This window comes from Berghia stephanieae, chromosome 4, assembly GCF_034508935.2.
Source record: "Berghia stephanieae isolate SIO BIC M18660-M18661 chromosome 4, UCSD_Bste_1.3, whole genome shotgun sequence".
Taxonomy (NCBI): domain Eukaryota; kingdom Metazoa; phylum Mollusca; class Gastropoda; order Nudibranchia; family Aeolidiidae; genus Berghia; species Berghia stephanieae.
In genome coordinates this window covers 40214273-40224366 of record NC_088363.1, presented here as the reverse complement: position 1 = coordinate 40224366, position 10094 = coordinate 40214273, and the positions used below count along the sequence as shown (strand labels likewise).

At 38.2% G+C, this 10094-nt stretch overlaps 2 protein-coding genes across 2 annotated transcripts in view; one reads left to right on the top strand and one right to left on the bottom strand.

The window, feature by feature from the left end:
• LOC144970560 (uncharacterized) overlaps positions 1-10094 on the top strand; it is a gene marked incomplete in the record, with an annotated part of 124031 nt that overhangs the window by 74650 nt on the left and 39287 nt on the right.
• LOC144971771 (uncharacterized) lies at positions 3357-9765 on the bottom strand. The gene is made up of 5 exons (XM_078912844.1): positions 9697-9765; positions 8207-8277; positions 6078-6174; positions 4166-4234; positions 3357-3374 (listed from the first exon to the last, which is right to left on the bottom strand). Exons 1-5 carry the CDS (start codon positions 9763-9765, stop codon positions 3357-3359), a joined length of 324 nt encoding a protein of 107 aa, XP_078768970.1.

The window sequence follows — 10094 nt, the reverse complement described above, 5'->3', positions numbered from 1 at the left end:
GCTTTATCTTACATCAGAACCTACTGGTTTTTTTATTACTTTTACATATCAGGGGTCGCGATAGCTCAGTTGGTAGAGCACTCGCTTTACAACCAAAGCGACCGAGATCGATCCCGGCTGCAGTCGAGATTTTTTTCTGAGAATTACTCATAAACGCGGATGGCAAAAAAAAAAAAAACAATAACAAAGATCTGAGTGACGTCTACTTCGCACTATCAATTAACCAGAATATAACAGTTCAAGGTTACACAGAGCTTTGCGTGTAAGTCAGTTATACTTCCTGATGGCAATGTTGTGAGCTTTTTAGCCAAGCGCATACTATCTATTGCTAACGATTATTTGCAATTTTAATAACAATTCTGATTATTTAAATTATTTTCTCTCTTCCCTACCCCCCCCCCTCCCTCCCGTCCCCCCCCCCCCCCCCCCCCCCCCCCCCCACATACACTGTCTAAAAACAGTTGCCTATTGTAGTCCTCCTCTGCCTGGCCTCCTCCCAAGTCCTGGGTTCAGCCATTCACAGCAGCGCACACGGAGATGCCCACGCTGATCAGTGAGTCAATAAATATTTTTAAAATCTATTTTCTCTCAATAGGGTTCAACAATCGTGACGTCACTTCCCTCGTAATTATGCATAGTAACTGGTTCTAAACTATCGCAACAATAGCGGACGCCATTATCTCCATCACCGCCCTTATGAAATACTTCTTCGACGAGTATAAAAGTGTATCCAGAGGAGAGAAAACATAATAAATCTGTTTATGTTTTGACTTTTATACATTCTGATCACTTGACATGTGAAAAAGTTCTAGACCGAATGAATAATAAATAGTACCGATTTTCTTTGTTTAGAACCAATCTGCTGGTTGCTGGGCGGACGTGACATCAGGTTATTGAATCCCATTCATTTAAATTTATTTCCCCTTTATACCTTAGAAACTTCTTTAACGTTCTGTCCTGCTGTTATTACATTTTTAAAATCTATATTCTCTCCATTCATTTAAGTTAATTTCCCCTATATACCTTAGAAAACTCTTTTAACTTTTCTCTCCTGTTCAGTCTCTTCCTCCAACCTCCTTCTGCTCTCCCTCTTCTTCTTTTTCATCTACTTTAGCGAGCACAAAGCTGCGCATGCAACTCAGTGAGATTTTTGGGTTTTAAAATCAAATCTGTATAAACGGAGAGCCCGCAATCATTGCGGGAAAATAATGGCAAGTAAGAACAAGCATTCATCAATGTTGATTATCATACTACTGTACTGTATTGTTAAAATTAACCAAGATAGAGATCAATCTTTTAAGCCATCAACAATCAAAATCGGTCCGGTAATAAAGTCTGTAGGCGCGCGCAAATGAATTTGGCAATTGGACGATGAGATGGCGATTCACCATATTATAGGATCAATCATTAAGCCCTTTCAGATTTTATAAATAATCATTTGAGTGAACATTTGATAGAAATCATCATTAATTAAAATTTATGTTTGAAAATTAATCCTTTATCAATTTATAAAAAAAATTAAATCAATTTTAGAGTTCTCAGCAATTCTGTGGCCATTAGCAACAAAAAAAAAAAAAATTACCATAAGATGTAGGGAACAACTTTGACCGCCAACTTATTTTAAAAAAAAGAAAATTATGTGAGCATTTAAATAGCGCAAAATCCACTAAAATGTGCTCGAAGCGCTTTAAAGGTGTCTCTGACCAACAGCAACGCGTAACATGTAGACCGAAACATGACGCCGATATCACATTTTTTTCCGACATAGACAACGTTGTTAACGACGAGGTACTCATTTTACACCTGAGTACGATTGAGGATGTGAGTAAAGAGCCTTTTCCGAGGAATCAACTATGCGCCGAGCGAGGCTCGAACCCAGGACCGAAAGCGAGTGTCACACCACAAGTCCAGATAGGGCACAAACAGGTTCTCTAAATTCGTTTAAATTTATTTCCTCTTCATACAGTATGGAAAAATATTGGACTTTAATCTCTTCCTCTTTCTCTTCTCTCCTACCCCCTTTACCCTCTTTTCATCTCTTTTCCGTCGTCCTCTTTTCTCCACCGGAGCTGTTCCCACTATCCTCAACAACAGGGGTAACAGAGTCATCCGCCTTACCAACCCAAACCTTGAACTTCCTTGAAGTGGTAGTAGACTTATTTGAAGTCCCAGGTTGGACAGTTCTTACAAGATGAGGGTTAGTTTGATAAATTTCACCGTACTCAGGTGTAAAATCAGTACCTGGCTGTTAGCAGCGTTGTTTCTGTCCGAAAACACTGAATATCGTATAACAGACGTCATGTCCCGTCCTACATGTTAAGTCTTGCTGTTGGCCAGGGACCCATTGTAAAGCGCTATGAGCACGTTTAGTGGGGTTGCGCTATATATATATATATATATATATATATATATATATATATATATATATATATATATATATATATATATATATATATATATATAATATAAGCTCAGGTAGATAGATAAATAGATAAATAAATAATATTTTTTTTCTCCCTTTCTCGCTTTCTTCCCCAGCAACTATGCTGCCGACAGTACCCACGCCGATGGTGGCTACCACGAATCATCAGTAACAAAGGATTCCGGCTACGCTTATGCTAAAGGATACGGTCACGGCGACAGCTACGGAAGTGCCGTCCACGGTTACCCCGCATACGGTTACGGAGGCTACGGAAACTACGGAAACTACGGAAAGCACGGTTACGGTTACGGCTACCCAGCCGGCCACTATTATGGAGGATACGGTTCCAGTTACGGCTATCCAGCCTACGGTGCTCACGGCAACTACGCTTACGCCTACGACAAAGGCTACGGCTACGATCGCATCAACAACTCCAACAAAGATTACAGATACAACCAGGATGCCGCCCACCAAGCCGGTAACTACCACGCTGGAAGCCACAACGATTACAACAGCTACGCTGCCCCAGCCTCTACGGTTACGGCCACCCTAGTTATTACTCCGCCTCACCATTCCTCCACACCGTCCACAAGAGAAGCGCCGGCTACGGCGGTTATTACGGCTACCCCGCTTACAACGGCTACAACAGATACGGATACGGTTACAGCGGCTACCCCGCTTACAACGGTTATCATGGCAACGGTTACTATGGCAACGGCTACCGCGGATACGGTTATGGCTCTCCCGCTTATAGATACGGCAATTACAGATACGGCTACAACGGCTACCCCGCCTACCACTAAGAGTTATATCCCTTGGGTATTTTAGACTCTAGAGCGATGTAGCTTTTCTTCCTGGTACCTTTCGATACCTGGAAGGACTGAGTGCGCGCTCTCTAGTCTTTCTCGTCATAATTATATATAGTTCTTTCAAATTACTCATATTTTTTTTTCTGAGGAATTACAATAAAAAGGCGAATAAAAGGAAACATGAATAAATGATTCCATTTTTATGACTTTTATCAAATGTTGGTTGTGCCTGATTATTCTTTCATTATCATTTTTTTCTGTTATTAATTTTTCCTGCCTGTTTGTCTATCTGAAACCTTAACAGCGTTAAGCTAATCTCGTCGTATTCATGTCATACTGCTGATGTTAATGGGGGCAATGGTGTTGTCGACGACGACGATGACAACGATCGATTATGATGATATATAGTGATGGTGATGGTGGTCCTGGTGTTGGTGAAGATAAGATGATGAAGATAAGTGGTGGTGGTGGTTGTGGTGGTGGTGATGATGATGATGATGATGATGATGATGATGATGATGATGATGATGATAATGTTAAAGATGATGATGATGATGATGATGATGATGGTGATGATGGTGATGATGATGGTGATGATGTGATGATGATGATGATGATGATGATGATGATGATGATGGCGATTGTGTTGATGATGATGATGATGATGATGATGATGATGATGATGATGATGATGATAATGATGATGGTGATGATGGTGATGATGATGATGATGACGATGATGATGATGATGATGATGATGATGATGATGATGATGATGATGATGATGATGATGATGATGATGATGATGACGATGAGAATAATGTGGATAATGATAATAATAACCGAGTAAAGCAAAAGCGTATGTGTTGATAGAGATAGAAGTCACAGTGAGTTTTGTTTTAATACTAGATATAATCAAACAACAAAAACTCACCCGCTTTATATGTTCATTTGTACGGTACACTGGATTTGTTTCTAACACCTCCTGTAATTCAATGCTGAGCTGTAAATGAGAGAAAGAATTGAATTAAAATTTACGACACAGTCCACCAACAACTTAAGGTAAGCGATGTCGTCACATTACTGTTACAAAATCTGTAGTCGGTAAGAACACACACAAAACAAGCCAGAATATAAAAGATCATAAGTTCAAATCTACATAGAACTCACCTAGAAAGACACCTAGGATTCATGACCTAGTTATAATCCAGCACCTTTAGAGTGTATATTATAAAGTAGAGAATCGAAACTCAAACTCAAGGGGGTTTCTTCTATGACAACATTCTGCTTTAGCTTTATCTGAACATCAAATTATAATTTAACAAATTACTTCCTACCGCCACGGCATCATAAGATACCGCCGCCTAGGCATTCCATGAAGGAATATAGATCATCCATCAAACAGGATGTTTGATGTCAACAGGAATCACCCATGTTGTCAAGTGAGCAAATAGGGGGTTATTAATCTTGCCAAAGGGGAGAAAAACGAAAGTACCTGAAGCGGGGCTCGAACCCGGGTCCTTCCTGATCACAGCGCAATTTCTTGACCACTCGGCCAATTCTCCCCCCAATTACAACCCACCTAGAAAGGCACCGAGGGGTCATGACCTAGGTTTGTTCCATCACCTTTAGAGTGTAAGAAGTAGAGAACCGAAACTCATGTTCAAGAGGATTTCTTCTATGACAACTTTCTGTTTTAGATCTATCGGAATATCATAATTGTCCTGCTAGACCGTCCAGTGGTATGACACTCGCTTTCGGATCGGAAGGTCCTGGGTTCGAGCCTCGCTTGGCGCATAGTTGAGTCCTTGGAAAAGTCTCTTTACTTACATTTCCTCACCGTACCCATATTAAGATGCGTAGAATTTACAAAGTAGTACAACTTATTAAGTGACGGTTTGGGTCTTTTCTAAAAAGAAAATACTAATGACCTATATTGGGCAGTTTTTATCATTTTGTATCGTCATTATGGGATAAACACAACATTATCTGTGTTGATACCCGTTTTGCGTCCTAATTTGGGGGTATGGCATCAAAAAGTATTATACGCGGTTTAGCTTAAAGATTAAGAATTCTGTCTGGAAACAATCATATCACGAATAAAAAACTGAAAACAAAACAACCCCCCTCCCCAAACCAAAAAACCACAAAAAAAATTAACGAACCACCCCAAAAAAATCAACAAAAAAACAAAAACAAAAAATAAATAAACTAACCCCCCCCCCCCCCCCACAAAAAAAACAAAAAAAAACAAAAACAAAACAAACAAACAAAACAACAATCCCAAAAACAACATACAAAAAAAATCCCTCAATCAATAAAGAAAAAAAAAATTACTCAAAAATTACAAAAAAAATAAAAAAAAAAAAAAAAAAAAAAAAAACAAAAACAAAATTAGGACCCCCTCCCACAAAAAAAAAAAAGAAAAAAAGATGACAGTATTGCCCGGGAAGAGTACATCTAAAAGTCGAGTTGGATCTTATGAAATAAAATTTCGGCTCCAACTACTGACAAATATTTGGGAAAAATGAAATATTCTAAAATTCCATCGCATCCATTCATATCATTGGAACTTACCCTATTGTTGTAGGTTTCTGTAATTTGCTACTTTTAAAGGAAGGAGCCACGAAGGCTCTCGAGTGGAACCGGCAGGACAAGAGGGAAACGGGTCGTAAAAACAGACATGGAAGAGGAGCCTTCATCGAGATTTAAATTTGTGCGTCTCCATAATTACCTGGATTGATGCAGTAGTCTGTGCAGATAACGGAAGAAGATGAATAAGTTCTGTTGAGGCCCTATGCTTCGCCAGGAACCAAGGGACAGAAGTCAAAAGTAAGTCAACTTACACTAGATTTGATTCCAAATGATTTCCCCTTCTTGTAAAGCTGCCTTTGTTTTCTCATCACAGCTGGTCCGGCCTCGGGGTCGTCAGGATTGAAGTACCTGAGAAAATAATAAGAATTAAGTAATCATCATCATCATCATCATCATCATCATCATCATCATCATCATCATCATCATCATCAACATCAACAACACAAAAACAACAACAACAAAAACAACTTAAAATCAAAGAGATTCGAATCAATCCGGGTACAGTAGAGATTTTTTTTGTCGAACCAGACGTGCGGCTATGTAGTCTTTTGGTATTTTGCCTTCAGATCAGAAGGTCTAAGGTTAGGGGATCGAACTCGGTTCCTTTGGGTGTGAAGCGAGTGCTCTACCAACGGGACCCTAAAGCTATATTGCGCTACAAAGTGACTAAATACTCAAGTTGCCTTTTAATGAAATTTCCAACTAAGTAATAATTATTTTTTTTTTAGCCAGGCAATCAAATAAGAGAACTATTCGAAGTCACTATCACATAGTCTTTCTCGAGTTCCCTCCAGAAATACTATCACCATGGGTTTAAACAAAATACAGCTTGCAGCCAGGCGATTCAGTGGCAAGTAAGCGAGCGGTGTAAGATAAAGATCTGAAAACGTGTAGGGCGGCCTCCCAAAAGCTCCTCGGTCTAGCATCTCTTTTAATTAGTACTTTCACCGTGGATCTTTTGTCATGCGTTTATTTATTATATTTGTAAATATATAGTAGCTTTTTAAAATCTCTAGAACTAACCTTGATAGATAAGTGGAAGTTTAAAATTTCCTAATATGACCATTGTTTTGGTTCCCCCGCCATACTGTATTTTGAAGTATTGAAAGGTAGTGCAAAGCAGTCCGAGGTTGTTGTATTTTCTATTAGGGTTAGCTCGAGGTCGAAGGGTTTTTTTTTTTAAATATTAGAGTAAGCTCGAGGTCAGAGGATTGTTTTCCTATTGTGGTTAGATATAAGTCTTAGTAAAGATCCCAAGGTGCTTGTTTTTCCTATTAGGGCTAGTTAAAGGCACGAGGTTTTATTTTTTCTTAGGGTAAGTGGAAGGAATATTTGGGTTGTTTCCCTTAGCACGAGGAGATTTCTAAAGGCCTCTCTCTCTCTCTCTCTCTCTCTCTCTCTCTCTCTCTCTCTCTCTCTCTATATATATATATATATATATATATATATATATATATATATATATATATATATATAACAGTGCCTGACAAAGCAGAAAGACTAATACGAGTAAAAAAAATCCTAAATATCAGCCTGCCTCGCCTAGCATTTCTTTCTTCATTGTGATTACTTGACGTTTACAAATATGCAGGTCCTACATCCGAACCCACTTATGGGCCTAGTTTAACATTGTTGTAATGGACAATATTTTGGGTCATTTTATTTTTCGATTTCCATTACAACAATGAACCCAAAAGAAATTGGGTTAACAGACCTGCAAATAAGTGCACGTCAGGATTTCCTCTTACACCAGCGCTATCAATTTCTTTATTTGATTTTATTTTAGTTATTGACCATCAATGGTTGTTTCATTGACCTCTGACATTATTATCATTGCAACATTTTCCCGTTACAGAAACAGCTGGTATACATTAATTATGTTACTTTTTCCAGATGTAACCATCTAAAAAACTTAATCTTCATAGCTTTGAAGCGAGCGACGCGCAGTTATTCGCAGGTCTGATAACCCAATTCCTGTCCAATATCTGTACACGCCTTGAAGTAAAAGTGGCTAGAACAATTTGACTACGAAATATGTGTTATTAGCTAAAGAGAAAAAAAAAGAAAATAAAACAACAACAAAAATCAAGAAAACAAAATAATAAAATAGAAATAAGCAAAAAAAAAAAACTAAACAAAGAAAAAACCCCCAACAAAAAACAAACAAACGCCCCCCCCCCCCCCACACATACACCCTAAAATAAAACCCATACACCCAAACGCAGAAAAAAAACCACTCAGACAAATTTAAATTACATAGCAAAACAAGTAACACACTGGGGAAAATAGCCTCAAATAAATAAATTATTAAGAAGTCAAATTCAATACAGAATTTTTTTAAAAAGAAGAAAATATGGTGAGAAAAACTGAAAGCACTCACCTTCGACTCCGATTGGCCCCCATTGCCATCAAGTACACCATTCTGAAGGCGTGTCGAAGATAATCTATTTGCTGGAGAAATTGAAACAGTTTTTAAGAACTGAGTTGATAAGGAATTAGATCACCTTAAGATTGAATTCAATGGGTAATTTATTATATAAGTTTTATAATTGATATTCTGTACTTTATGTTTTATTAATGCATATAAGATCTGTTTTTTATCACTGTGATAGGGCACCATCGGCCTAATTAAGCTCTTATTAGGTGTTGTATCCCTTTTGCGGATTGTTCTTTGCGAGAGAATAGCGTATCCGAAAGTTACCGAGTTCTATCACTCGCGGCTGAGCTGTGTGGCCTTGAGCAAGTTACCTCGCCCAAGCTCAATTTGCGGCACTGCACTGCGGCTGACGCCTGGGTTACTCCAGTCTTTCCTTGGAATAGATCCTAGACAAACATTTCCCCTATGCGATGAATAAAGGGAATTTTTATTTTTTTTATTTTTTAAACATTAAAAACAAAGAGTTGGTTTACTGCAGCCATGTGGTCTTGTGATATGACACTCGCCTTCGTATCGGAAGGTCTGGGTTTGAGTCCCAATCTGAACGACGCTTAGTTGAGTCCTTGGAAAAGGCTAATTACTCACATTCTCTCAACGTACTCATGTAAAAAAATGAGTACCTGGCTGTTTACAGCGTTGTCTGTCGGGGATAAATTTTATATTGTTGCCTAACAGGGGTCTTGTCTTTTCCTAAATTATGTTAAGAACTGCTATTGACTATGACCCATTATAAAGCAACTTGAGCACGTTAATTGGATAATGCTCTATATAGATTTTCAAATTCCCTTTTTACTAAGGCACTTATCTATTTTAATGTTTATACTATCATTGGAATTGGGTTCAACAGTCATGACGTCACTTCTCTCGTAATGACGCATAGATACTGGTTCTAAACTATCGGAAAAATAGCGGACGCCATTATCTCCATCACCGCCCTCATGAAGTACTTCTCCGACGAGCATAAACGTGTATCTAGAGGAGAAAGACATTGTAAAACTGATCATGTTTTGACTTTTATACATTCTGATCACATGACATGTGAAAAAGTTCTAGCCAGCACGAATAATAAAAAGTACCGATTTTCTTTGTTTAGAACCAAGCTGCTGGTTGCTGCGCGGACGTGACATCAGTCTATTGAAGCCTATCAAGTATAACGAGATGAATCTCTGAGACACAAAAGGTCAAAATCCGTCTAGTCATAAAGTCTCGAAGTGCGTGCCATAGTAGGCCAGTTTTTGAATTTATTTAATGATAATATAACAAATAAGAGGCGACACTTGATCAAAAAATCATCAAGGCAAATATAGAAGTTTCAGCCATTGTTTGTTTCCTGTGACAGAAGCCAAATGGCTGGAAAGTCTCGTTTGCTTTGTCTCATGAATTATCTAGGCTAAATCCATTCCGCTATATTTATCTCCTGAAAAATTAAATACAATCGTAAATATCAAAATTGGTGCTAAACCAACAAGTTCGTATTCTTGAATATCACATATGTGACTCATCGTTTAAAAACGGTACAAGTGGACTCATCGTTTAAAAACGGTACAATGTCCAATTGATTGAAATAGGTAAGAACCGACGTGGACATATATGCGGATCTTAATCCGAACCCAATTGTGGGCCTAGTTTAACAGTGTTGTAATGGACAATATTTTTTTAAATTTTTTTTTTGGGAGATGTCCATTACAAAAATAAGCCCATAATAAGTTGGGTTATCAAACCTGCGAATAAGAGCACGTCGGTCGGTATACTCAAAATTCATTTTTAGTCCCAAAACATGAAACTTGTGTCATTGTTTCAAGTTTTTATTTTATATTGAAGACAATCGACA